This window comes from Lathamus discolor, chromosome 11 (assembly GCF_037157495.1).
Source record: "Lathamus discolor isolate bLatDis1 chromosome 11, bLatDis1.hap1, whole genome shotgun sequence".
In the NCBI taxonomy this organism is placed as follows: Eukaryota; Metazoa; Chordata; class Aves; order Psittaciformes; family Psittacidae; genus Lathamus; species Lathamus discolor.
In genome coordinates this window covers 6,253,321-6,266,755 of record NC_088894.1, presented here as the reverse complement: position 1 = coordinate 6,266,755, position 13,435 = coordinate 6,253,321, and the positions used below count along the sequence as shown (strand labels likewise).

General features: G+C 37.6%; 1 protein-coding gene across 2 annotated transcripts in view; it reads right to left on the bottom strand.

Moving 5' to 3' along the window:
• Positions 1-13,435, bottom strand: part of CSE1L (chromosome segregation 1 like) — a 24,820-nt gene continuing 11,385 nt past the window's right edge. For both annotated transcript variants that reach the window (XM_065691717.1, XM_065691718.1), the window contains exons 11-25: positions 13,113-13,178; positions 11,093-11,295; positions 9,214-9,298; positions 8,434-8,495; positions 7,545-7,681; positions 7,278-7,381; positions 6,601-6,698; positions 5,590-5,740; positions 4,876-5,084; positions 4,058-4,155; positions 3,768-3,853; positions 2,623-2,704; positions 2,061-2,207; positions 1,216-1,447; positions 1-528 (exon numbers count right to left, since the gene is read on the bottom strand). In XM_065691717.1, the coding sequence (XP_065547789.1) occupies positions 439-528; positions 1,216-1,447; positions 2,061-2,207; positions 2,623-2,704; positions 3,768-3,853; positions 4,058-4,155; positions 4,876-5,084; positions 5,590-5,740; positions 6,601-6,698; positions 7,278-7,381; positions 7,545-7,681; positions 8,434-8,495; positions 9,214-9,298; positions 11,093-11,295; positions 13,113-13,178 (1,850 nt within the window). In that variant the 3' untranslated portion in view covers positions 1-438. The remainder of the gene's footprint in view (positions 529-1,215; positions 1,448-2,060; positions 2,208-2,622; positions 2,705-3,767; positions 3,854-4,057; positions 4,156-4,875; positions 5,085-5,589; positions 5,741-6,600; positions 6,699-7,277; positions 7,382-7,544; positions 7,682-8,433; positions 8,496-9,213; positions 9,299-11,092; positions 11,296-13,112; positions 13,179-13,435) is intronic.

Genomic DNA, 13,435 nt, shown 5'->3' with positions numbered 1-13,435 from the left:
TTTTAAACAAGTACTTCTTATTTATTCACAATTTAGATAAAGTTTAAGGAAAGACAAAAGAAATACAAAGAACAACATCAAAATGAAAAGGAATTTTAGTGACCAAAGTGAGTTTCTACAGCCAGTGCTCTCCATACATTGCAAAATGTTATCCAAACACTGCAGATTGCAAACAAATCCCATAACAAACCACTATGACTATTCCCTTCAAAATTAAACTGGGAATGAAAGTTAGCCGCCTTTTATCTATGAGTACACAAACCACCACATTCTTTCAATTTCAGCTTAAAGCCACATTTGTCTTGTACAAGATGGATTCTGCAATACATTTTCAAGTAGCATTTTTCATTATGTCTGAGCTCTGCTATAAAAAAAAGTCAGTATCAACCTTCTGTATAACAAAACCGCTTTTGATCTTGCTTGTGGAATATATGCAACTCAGAGCAGTGTCACACTTGCGGCTTGGAGGTATCCTTGGAGATACTGCAACGCTTCTGCATTCAGACTAGTACTCAGCATTGATGGAACCTTAAAACATACGACAGAGCAGAAGTGTCAATGTGTGTATACATTAAACTACTGCTACAGCCTGTTAATCAGTGTGTCAACATACAGTATGAAGTCAAGTGACATTCTGAGAGCAGCAGTTTTTCACTGTGAAAGCAGTTGCTGGAATCACAATTCCTGATGCTGACAGTTTTATGTACTACTTAGCTGAACCAAATCCAAATGAAGAGTAAAGAAAACCTTCAGTTATTAAAGCAGATATTTGGATCAAGCAAACATCAGATCTCTCTGGCAATCTTTACTTACCAAAATCTTGAACAAAACAAAGATGCCTCCGGTTAAACAGTTAACTGCAAACTGAAATGGTTTAACTGAATGTGAGCTGCCCAAAATTTCCCAAGTGCATACAACTGAACTGGAGAGAAGTCTTAGTTATGTAAAAGTGGACCAATTTCCATTTAAGAAATGGCATACTTAAGCTTATTGCTAAATTAGGTAATGTGAAAATATGACCTAAGGTTACTAGGGAAAAAGCCTTACTAAAGCTATATTCCTGTACAGAGTAAGAGAGAGCAACACCTGGCATTCTGGTTATGATGTACTTCATTTTGGTGATTATCAAGAATCAGCAAGAGTAACCCATTATCAAAAAGACTTTTTTTTCTCTGTAAAATTCAGCATTAGCATGCATGTATAGAAGTCACCTACCCTGCCTGGGCACGCTGTAGACAGTTTGTGAAGAGACTGTGCCAGATGGATTCTAGGATTGTTCACCATTTGACCTACAGGATCGTGTTCTTTTTTTCCAGCAAAGGCTAGCTGAGAGAATGCAGTCTGATATCCTGGAGTATCTTCAATGTCAATGAAGTGTTCTTCATCAGGGATAGTGTCATCCTCAGGCAGTTCAAAGAGGCCAATGAGGGCCTGCAGCAAAGGAGTCCTTCATGGGAAGAGGGGAGGATAAAATTAGAGTGCTTAAAATATATTAGGACAGCGGGTATTTTACAAGAATGTTCAAATTACTTGGAACCCATTACAATTTAGTCCTTGCAGGTACTTGCTTAGCTAAAGAAATTGTAAGCTAAGCTAGAAGCATTGTGAATCTGTATTTTACAGGCATAATGTAGGCTCCTATTGAAAGCAGGAACAATGTATTTATTTATCAGGTTCAACTGTCACGAAGGATACCTAAAAAGTTACTTTCCAGATTATATCTTTTCTCTTAGTACATTAGAAAATAAAGTTCCAGTTCAGGGATGCAATTATTGTCACTAAATCCAGGCTGCCTGACATCCCAGACAGCCACACAGTATTTCCAGAGAGCTTTCCCCAAAATTCTGCTTTCAAGCTAAGATCTTGCTGTGCCTCTGTCATGTCTCCTGACCAGAAGAACAGGAAGCAATATGAAAAGCCCGAAACTCAGCCTCAGAACAATAGCAGGGGTGAAGAAATCACAGTGCAGTTTATTTGAAGAACTTATTTTGATGCTAGCTTACATTTTCAAAACCTCAAATAGCCTCAACTAACAGAACCTGAAGAAGTGCTCTACATACCACAGCTTGGTGTACTCGGTGTCCATCATAGCAGGACATTCTGTTAGTATTTTTGTAATGCCAACAGCACAGATTTTCTTTTCAACTTGCCCAGAAACTTTCTGGATTTCAGGAATTATAATTTTATCCAAAACCATTCCAAACATCCTATTGTGACATCAAAAGAACAAGTATTACGAAGTCTTATCAGTCTTAAGGAGAAAAAGAAAACCAGAAACAATATGAATCCCTAGGGAAAAGGGAAAACCAGATCATTTGTTAAGATGCTGCCCTGCGGCAGTGGATGCCTAGTAGGAATTTGAACATAGAAACTTTTCACAAAGGGAAAGGAATAGAGCCATGACTCTGCTTTTTGTAACTTGCTTAGGAGATTAATATGTTGAACTATTAACAAGGATCTATGGGCAGCATATCAGAAACATTGCAAGACAACCACACTAAAGCAGCATTTTGTCAGTCAAATTAGCAACAAGCAGGTTGCAATTTTATCTGAGAACTGTTTCCTACTTTAACAGACAAAAATTACACAGCAGACTTCAGTTAAAAAGATACTCATACTAACTTTGGCTGGATGCCATCAAATATCTCCTGCAGAGCCAATGCCCCATATTTTATGCAGTATAAGTTAATGAAGACTAGGAAACCTGTAACAAGAGAAAGGCCAAATTAAAACTCAACATAAAAGCAGAAGAACAGCTTTAGAGTAAGCAGCAAAATACACTCAAGTTTTTCAAGGGGACAGAAACAGCAGTCTAGAAATGTTTGGTTGCAGTGAAGTACATTAACTTGCTACCTTGAAATCTGCCTAAAACCTGCTGATCTCTTCACATACTGCAAGACAACTAAGTCAAGATTCAGTCTTTTTCCCCTTAGAGCCACTATAAAGCATTAGGAAAGCCATGTACAATTTTGACCAAAAAAACTCTTCAACACTTTCAGCCAGAAACATAATGTAATGCAATTTTTCAGATCAGTTGTGAATCGCTTTGCTTGGCCTTTGTACCAAAGTGCAGATGCAATGCATTAACAGCACCACTTAAATTCTGTTTGTGGAAGACCATTAAAAGCAATCCTATCATTCTTGCTGCTATCAGGTGGCATTAAGTAATAGGATTAAGTAATAGACATTGTGTAATTTGTGTAGTGATAGTATCATCACATTAATCAGTATGACAATAGTTTTCTTGTTAAAGCTGGAATAACCAGTATATGTATTTCAATCACTCATCTCAGCTTTGCTAGCTTAATATAAAACCTTATCATAACTTAAGCAATATTAAGGTAGGATGAAACAAATGGATAAAGTATTTAACAGTAATAGCACACAACTGTACATGACAAAAGAAATCTGGTCAATACGACTATATGACTGTGTTGTGTGAGAACCTGCTGGTACTAGTGGAATATTAAAATGGAAACACTACCAGAAAATTGATGATACCACAGAGTAAGAAAGTTAAGAGGAAAACAGAAGTCTTTTCCCATATTTTAGTTCCATTCCTTCAGTTTTCATGAAATAAGTGACACCTGCTGTGTCAACTGCCCTACATGCCACCCTTGATTACACAAGTAAGCTGAACCAAGTCACTGATGTTAGAAGTCACTAGCATTCCTCCATCTACATAGTCACAGGACATGACAGGATACTTCTTGAGTACAGCTGCATGTTCTAAACTGCTGAAGCTTTTCATATAGCAAGGAACTTACTTTTAATAAATTTTGTTGTTTTGGAATTTTGAAGTCTTTGGAATAGTAGAATGAAGATCTGCTTCCTGTACTGGTCAACTGATTCACTGGAAATTTAAAAGAATAGTTATTCAATTCATACTAGGATTTTACTAATGTCACTTCACAGAAAACATGTATACAATTGAACAAATCTATTTTACTGATGTGTCATTTTTCAGTTGTTAAACATTAACCATGAAGTGTACAAACATACCATACATTAAACTCTGTAGAAATTAGTTTTCGATGTAATTTCAACTCATACTTACGGAGGCATGTGCTCTATGATACTGTTTAGGAGATAGAATCCTTGATGGTCATTAGCTTTAGAGGCAATCAACTTCTGGAACACCCCTAACAATCCAGGCTGTAAACAAAGCAAATATAAAACTCTATGCAACAGTTCCTCGTATGTGACCTATCAGAAAGTTGGCCTTTGCCATCTAAGACATACACCAAGGCAAAAGCTTTCATAACCTAAACCAGGATTTTGTTTCTGCAGTTAAGGACATGGGAGACAGATTTCTACCAGGACCAAGTGATGTTGCTTTCAGCATTAAGATTAACCTTGATCAAATGAACACCAAAGCCAGTTTGAGTACACATGTCTGCTTCATCAATGGCATGGTCTAATCAAGTCTGACTGTAGCAGATCATGCAGCAGAAGTAACAGAAGTATGCAGAATAAATCTCCCACTGAATTCAGTAATCCTCAGATCTCCCAATATTTTGGCTCCTCTTCACTCACTCAAGACTGTTCTGAACAGAACCTCTACGAGCTTTCCTGATACACAGTTCAATAAATGAGATGGGAAAACTGTGGAAACCTTCCTGCTTGCAAAAACTATGTGCAGGAATATTACATTCTACTTGGCAAAAGCACGACAGTCCAGGATTTACCTCATCCACATAACAAAAAAGCATCCAAAAAAGCCTGCACACACAGTGGGTTTTGTATTTCCACATAAGCACCATTCATTTAAAGTACAAGCACAAATTCTGCTCAAATCCGGCTGGTCACTAAAGGAAATAGGGCCTCATAATTTTAAATCTTAAATCAACATGTGACTAAATCAGTCCAACTTACAATTTTGTCAGCAGCAGCACTTGCTATTGTATTGGCACCCCGCTCTAAATAAGCCTGCAGGAGTCTGACCAAAGGAGGAATGTTTCCTGTCCTTTCCCATAATACTGGCTGAAGTAGATGAGGAAATAATGCCATATAAGATGTTGGGATTTCATTTTTATGCATTTCTAGAAGTAGGGACATCACTTGAAACACATATGGAATGAACTCTGGAAAAGAAACGATGACATTTACAAATTCAGCAAATATGGTCACTGTCGATTCCTGGGAACCACAGATCTATCGACTGAAATGACAGTTTTATGATATTAACACAAAGATTTCACCAAATAAAGCCCTGGAGAAATGTATCACTTCCCAACTATAAACATTCCCAAAATTTGCAAGCGTTGTATATATACAATTTCTATTTCCTCTCTTTGCTAATGTTTCAGCAGAACACGGAAAACAAACTACTAGAAATAAGGCAAAATAATTAAGAATAACAAAAAGTTTGGGAGCAGTGATTGTTAAGTATTTTTAAAGTAGTCTGCTTTACGAAGTTAATAGAGTTGATATACCCTACAGAACAACCCAGATGCTTCATAGAAGTGGCTATGAACATGCTGTGTTCTCACTTGAATTTCCTGTGTTACAGAAAATCTGCCATGAGGTAAATCATAGCAATCAATTATAGCAGAGGGAGAGCACAAGCACTTACAGATTTTAATTTACCTTGCACATCATTCTGTAGTATCTCAGTGAAAACCATAAACAAAGCCTCTTCAAAGCTTCCAACTGCATCAGGGTTTGCTTTGCACGTTATCCTTATCGACAAGCATATTGACTCAAACATGTAATGGTTAAAGTGAGGTTTGCTTGGATTCTAAAAAGAAGTCATAAAGAGAAATCAACCCAAACTTGCAGCCAAGTCATTTATTTCACAAAATACATTTTTGACTTCAACTGAATTCTACGTTAGCAATTAGGAATAAGGATATTTATGACTTAATATGCTAATGAAATTAATTACATAAAAGCAAACATAAACCTCTACAGCATAAAGGAAGGGTGTGTTTTATAAATATTTTAAAGACACCAAGAGTTTTTCAGAAGCTCGACATAAACTGGCAAGCACTTAAAAGTATCACAACACAAAACCTGAAAAGTTATTTCTCAGTCCTGGGTCTAGTCAAACCTTTGTTGAACACTTCTTACATGCTGCAGTGAGGTTTAATCTGTACACAGAAGGGGTTTGGATAGTTGATATTCTAAAGCATTCCCTAACATCAACATTGAAGACTATGAGTCCAGTCTGAACAAAAAAACTAAACTAAGAATTTTACCCACCAAAAGTAGGAGGGCAATTTATTTAATTTAATGCCACATTTCAGTGCCTAAATTTAATATTCAGCTCAGAAGCTTCACGGACAAAGGAAAAAGGAACTGTGAGAATGACAGATCATTGCAACAGTGACCTCTGCACAAGCAAACATTCATGCTAGATTTCATATGAAAAGGATTTCATATGCTGTTTCCAAATTTCAGATGAGCAAGGGAAGAATGACTTGAAAGTATGTCCCAGAAGGAAGACAGTACTTCATTGGAAGGCTGCTTTAACTTATTTTAGCCAGAAAACACTGAACAGTATTTTAAGAGAACACAAACAACAAGGTATACATAAGTCTTTAGAAAGACTGCTCTAAAAGTTAAAAAGTGAACATTTTGCTTAGCCTGTTTCTTTACCTTACTGACAGCCAGCAGTTTCTGTGTAAGCTGTGTGATGACAGAAGGGATGTATGGAATTATTGTTTCCTGTAGCAGAGAAAAACTCCTCATGATGGCTGCAAATAAATTGACAGTATTATCTTCTGAAGACAAACATACACTTCTGCCATCCATCATATGCCTAAATCCTTTCCCTTTTACTATTAAATTGAATCCCAAGGAATTAGGTACAATAAAAAAGAGCACTTGCTGCAAGAACAATCAATCTATAACCATGACAAAGGATAAAGCAAAACCTCATTATCCCCATTCTACAGACAGAGCACAGAAGATTAACCGACTTTGCACAGACCATCATTTATCTTGGGCAAGTATCAAATCTTGGCATACTATTAGCCATAACTCACTCGGATCTCCTACTGACGCTGCTCAGGTAGCAGTACTGACTACAGAGAATACCATTTGAGAAATAATTTGCCACAACACAGTTATGTTTAGTGTTTCACCTTGGTACCATAAATTCAGTCAAAGATGAGTTAATACAGGCTGGTAAATAACTGTAGGCTGCACAAAACTCTTTAGCATGTTTGTATAAATTAGGTTTCTCAAAGAAAAATCTCAGCAGCCTGTAACTATAAGCCTTGACCTCAAGTTAACAAAAGTTACTCTTATATTGCAGACCACAAAGCATTTACCTTTCATAATGTATTCATTTTCAGATGAGCCAGGAAGTGTCAGTGCTTTAAAAAGGTTTGTTAATAGCACTTCCACAAATGGTGCCATTTCTGCAGCTGTAATGCTGTTAAGTAAAACACAGCTCTTTAATGATGAAATATATTCACAAACTTCAAGCATTTTACAATATTGTAATACTAAGAAATAAAAGATCCCCTGTAGATATTTCTCTGTTCTTACGGACAAAACCTGTGTAGCAGTGAACTTATTTCTACTTGAAAACTTACAGGGTAGTATTATTTGTCCCCCTCATGGTAAACAGTCTTTCAAGAGCATGGGCTGCGTAAGTATGGACCACAATACTTTCTGCTTGAAGGTGATTGATTAAGAGAGGAATAGATACCAACAGTTGTTCTTTAGGTACCTACAAAAATATAGCAACAAATTATACATATGTTACATAAAACTACAGATGGTTCAACACTAGAGCATAACCACACTGAGCTCATCAGCTACAAACTGAAAGCTTGGCAAAGGAAGAAATCTTAGAAGGCTCCTCCAGTTGCTAAATTGCACCTTGACAACCAAGAGGTACCTATTTCTGTCATTGCCTGTGTACTTCCCCCGAACATTAATGTTACATTTGTTCAACAGTAAATGCGTATATTCCAAATGTATATTTCTTTTTCCATTTTACTGTTACAGGCAATTAAAAAAAAAAAAAATCAAGCTTAAAAGAAACCCAACCAACTACAGATATTTCATAAGAGATGAATAAAGGTAATCTACCATTTAAAATTACATTTTCTCACTGCATCTCACAAATCAAAAAAGCACAAAGTTGCTGTGCTCTGTTTAACAACTACCGCAATGATACGAGCAATCAAGTATATTTAGACTAACATTCACTTGGAAAAGTCTGAGTGTCACAGAACTAAGCACGCTAAGATGTTCAGTGCTCTCACAGCATATGGATAGCATACAGACTACATGTTAATTGGATATTTATAACAATATCATTCACTTTCAAAACTAAAAATGCATCTTGAAGTGTTATATATGACTATGAAACACCTGTTGAGTTAACATATGGCCAAGTAAGATAAATTAGGCTTGGCAAGTATAAAGTAACAAACTACAGTATGTTTTTATCATAAGAGTAAAGAAGAAACTTACTTGGTTTCTAAAAATCATGATATATTTGATACCATCTGCTTTTAGCACAGGGAATTCATTCACTGCAATAGAAAAATACAAGAATTGTGTTGATACTTTCATATATATGTGCCTACTGAACATATATTATATAGAGAGGTAACATTAAGGCATGACTTTTCTCCTAAAAAGTAATACACACAGTGTTTTCCTACACTGCTTAGTTTCAGCATTTCCATATGGGCACTGTTTGACAAAGTATCAGCTTTAGGTACAAATCATGCCCTAGTACCATTAAGTGTACAGTTCAACATTTTCACATGACATTTCCCCTTCTGGCTCCCATTTTAGCCTCCAGTTACAAATTCCAAGACAACCCACTACGTTCCAAATATAAGATAATTGCTGAGGCATAAAATAAATCATGTGGCTTAAATCTAGACATCCATAAGCTCATCAATATGGGATGATATTCAGGGTTTTGTATAGCACAGAAGTTTGCCCTAGTCTCAAATACAGAAATCAAATCACTTTGATTCAATTAGTTCAAACACGTAGCTAATAGCAACCATGTGCGTGCATGCTCTGATCTTGAAGATAGCATGTGGCAATCCACCTTTGTTTGAAAGCTCATTCACTGCTGGCCAAACAAATCTGAACTGCTTCTGTGTGCCAGGTGACACAGCCTTCTGTCTCAGATTATGCTGAGATAGGAGTTCTTGAGCTTCAAGAAACAATGGTCACTGTCAAGACTGTAGCTGTATCATAAAAAATGCCGTCTCAAAATTAACACAGACTTACCACTTGCAGACTTTAAGTCAGGTTGAATGTGATTCACAAAGAATTCTGTCAGATTTACAAGTTCGTTGGCTTGTGTTATTCCATGCTAAAAAAGCAAAAAACAAACCAGCTCTGGTTTTAGATGTTGACATTCAGCTAGTTTAATTAAAAGCACATAAAAAGGAATAGGAAAAGAAATCTAAAGTGTGCATGCATGCGATGAGCTTGTTCAAACTGCGTTTATGACGGAGAGCCACCCAATTTCTTTTTCTTAACGTTTTCAGTGTCTAGGTTTCAGCTGTAGCACTACTGAGGTTCAAGGTTATCAACTCTGAGCTGAGGAACAGCAGCATACAGCATAGTAATAATCAACCACAATTTTAGGTAGAAAATATCAGCATCTTATTAACTTGACACTTCTTTTTATGATAGGCCTTTTAATAAGGGAAAGTTTAGGAGTCCGATTCCAATTCTGAATTACAGCCACAAAATAATGACTACTTAAGATTTCTCTTACAGAAAATGCAACTGATTTTTAAAACAGGGTTTTCAGGTGGATATTTATCAAGTGTTCTAAGTGATGTTATCCCATGTCTGCCACTAAACAGCACAGAAAATGAAAGATGTACAAGTTAGCAGTTTACTAACTGCTGGAAGACTCTGGTTGCCAGTACACAGTACTATTATTAGCAACTGCTGTGCAGTGGTTCGTAACTGGAGTTTCAGGAAAAGACTGATAACCTTCAGCAAAACTGCGTAACGATGCCATGTAACAGGTTTTACTAGGTTTGTCTCAAAGTTGTCTTGTAAAGCCACTGAGATTTGAACTGTAATAACATTTAAAAACTTTATTTTATTTGGTATTATTTGATGATCTGCTCTGAAGCCAGGCTGAGAGAGCCAGGCTGGTTCAGCCTGGAGAAGAGAAGGCTCCAGGGGAGACCTTAGAGCAGCTTCCAGTGCTTAAAGGGGTTGACAAGAAACCTGAAGAGGGCCTTTTTACAAGAGCCTGTTAAGAGAGAGGACAAGGGGGAATGGCTTTAAACTGAAAGAGGGGAGATTTAGATATCAGGAAGTTCTTCCCTGTGAGGGTAGTGAGGCGCTGGCACAGGGTGCCCAGAGAAGCTGTGGCTGCCCCATCCCTGGCAGTGCTCAAGGCCAAGTTGAACAGGGCTTGGAGCAAGCTGCTCTAGTGGAAGGTGTCCCTGCCCATGGTAGGGGGTTGGAACTGGATGAGTTTTAACGTCCCTTCCAACCCAAACCATGCTGTGGTTCTATGATTAACTGTTGTATTAAGATCTATCCTGAAACATTTGATACAATGATACTGTTTCCAAATACTGTTCAGCTCAGGTGTGGCTTTTCAGTGTATCAAGCCAATTAGTTACTTTCTCTCAAACAGATAATGAGATCCATTTCCAACCATCATTATAATTCACATGCCATTTCCAAATCATAAACACACAAATAACAGGAAACATAATGACAAGAACTGTAAGAGTCACTTTCCTTCTAGTCTGCTTAACACTTCCAATCATCTCCTATAAAGCTAAATTTGGCCTTCCACGGCTTGCAAACTCTGGCTCAGTACCATCTAAAAGTTCAGAGGTTCTAGACCCAAGCTAATTGTGTTGCATTGTATAACTGCTTCATATATGCTAGTACGACCCACCAAATGGTCACAAATGGTTGTTGACTTTAGCCAATCTGAAGATCAGACACCAACAAATTAATAACTGTAACAGGATTATATAATCGGCAACTTTCAGTCTCATCAACATTAAACTACTAGAAACACAGTTACTGCCATTCTGAAGCAGCATAGAACGAATAACAGTCCTCAATGCACACTGTAATATTTGAATGAATATGGATTAAAATGAATAGAATGTGCAAGTACCTTCTGTGTTTGAGCTTTGGATGCCAAAGACGTAACAAGGTAAATAGCTGCATCTTTGTGCTTCCAGTTGACAGACGGATTCTTTGCATATTCTTGCAGCATAGAATTAACATAGCCAGAAAAAATCCCTGTCACAGGTCCTTCAAAAAATCTGCACAAGCCTCTGACCAGATCACAAGCTGCTCTGCGCCTGGTGTCAATATCTGCATAAGAACCAAAGATTCTTCAGCTATAAGTATACAGCTTTTCATAGTAATGAACATAACACACAATATACAGATTCTCAAACCACAGCCACACCTTATGTTAATTATTGCACTCCTCCACGCTGATACATAACAACACATTTTTAAGTCTTTTACTAAAAAGACTGTTACTATCGTAACAGGCACTATTTGTACAACAAAGAGAGGAATGGACACACACCAATACTGCCTGTGTGTTCACAGGTTTTACTGCCCTCTAAAGAATGTTTCCACAGGTATGCAGGGCCAGGCTTTTAATCTTGACAATCATGCACCAGAATGTACTGGGTCTGGTTGGGATGGAGTTAAATTTTCTTCATAGCAGCCCATATGGTGCTGTGTTTTGCGCAGGCGACTAAAACTGTTGGTAACACCCCAGTGTTTTGGCTGTTGCTACAGAGTGCTCGCACAGTGTCAAGGCTTTCTCTGTTTCCCTGCTCTGCCTTCCCAGCAAGTAGGCTGGGGGAGGGCAAGGAGTCGGAAGGGGACACAACCTGGACAGCTGATCTAAACTGACCAAAGGGTTATTCCATGCCATGTAACACCATGCTCATCAATAAAAAACTGAGCGGGGATGGTTTCTGGGGAGGTAGCCATTGCTCAGGGGCAGGGTGGGCATCAGTCGAGGCAGCAAGTCATAGACTTCCTCACCCCCCCATGTCTTTTCTTCTTCTTTCTTTCACTTAAACTGTCTTAATTTCTGTCCAGGAGTCTTCTCACTTCTACTATTCGTATTCTCTCCCACATCCCACTGCAGCAGGTTGAGGAATAAGCAAGCTGCTGAGTGGTGCCTTTTGCTGGCCCACCACACTGAACCAGTGTATTTTTGAAAAGAAAAAAAAAAAATCTGTGAAAATGCCTTAAAAAAAAAAAAAAGTCAGATGGCCTTTACTACAGTGTACTAACAGAAGGGAGAGAAGGAAAATAAAGCAAGACAATTTAAGTGCAACAGAGGACACTTCTAAATTTACCTCTGAAGAACACAAATATTTCTTGCCTCAATTCTCTTAACAGCAGAAGTAGCTGACAAATAAAAGCTTCACAAATACCTAAAATGGAGCTAATCCTGCATGCATATATCTATTCATCTTAATAGATTTAAGAATCTATTTCTAAGATTATTAATGTAAAAGCATTGCTCAGCAAACCATGAGCAGCACAGAACAGCATATCCAGAACTGTCACACAGACCAAGATTTAGTTCGTTTGTGCTCTGATCTGGCTGAAGCCCAGACAGCTACAATCATAAAATCAAGTAGCTCTCTCAGCACAGCAGTGTGCTTTCAGGGTGGTTACTGTATTGGTTTGAACACAGTGCCTGTGTACAAGGGCTGGCTGGTGTCCAGCTGGCTTGATCACAGATTTGCATGCAACACCAGTCAGAATTTCAGTTAAACATGAGAGACTACTAAATACAGGCACAGTCTCTCCATGTTATTTAAAACTCTATGCATAGGAACTAAATACACAACTGTGGCTACTATTCCGTGTTGACTTACAGGCTATATTTGCTGAAATGAGAACGTGTGCAGCGCTGGAGACATACCAATCCAATTAAGGAAAAAACCCTATAGGAACATTGCTCAAAACGAAAAGACACTGTGATGGGAAATCGTGACAGCAGACTTGATCAAAACCTGGATAAAATCTCTTTGAGAAGGCGGGGGGAACATTCCCAATTTAAAAAATCAATTATAAAAGCTTCAGTAAATTGTTTCAACTCTTCAGAGCTATATTTAAAGATCAAGTATTCTTAGTATAAATCTGTGGATTACCAGATCCTTCCAAATCCCTTCTTATATATTCTTCAGAATTATCTTCAAATGCTTCTTCATCAGCCGCTGAAAATATAAAATGCAGAGATTTAAATACTGAAGTCTCTAGTGGTTTTTTTATGATAAAAAGGTGTATTACCATCAACTTGCTATTTCTTCCAAGTACTTTTCTATAGCACTAATACAAATTAATCAGAAGGATCCAGACTAGCCTGTTTAGCTTGCTGCTGCCTCACAAATTAGTCTTTCATACTCCTGAGCTGACTCATTCCAGATTTAAAAATCAGGAAAAGCACAGATAAACAGAGGTAAGCCATATTCAA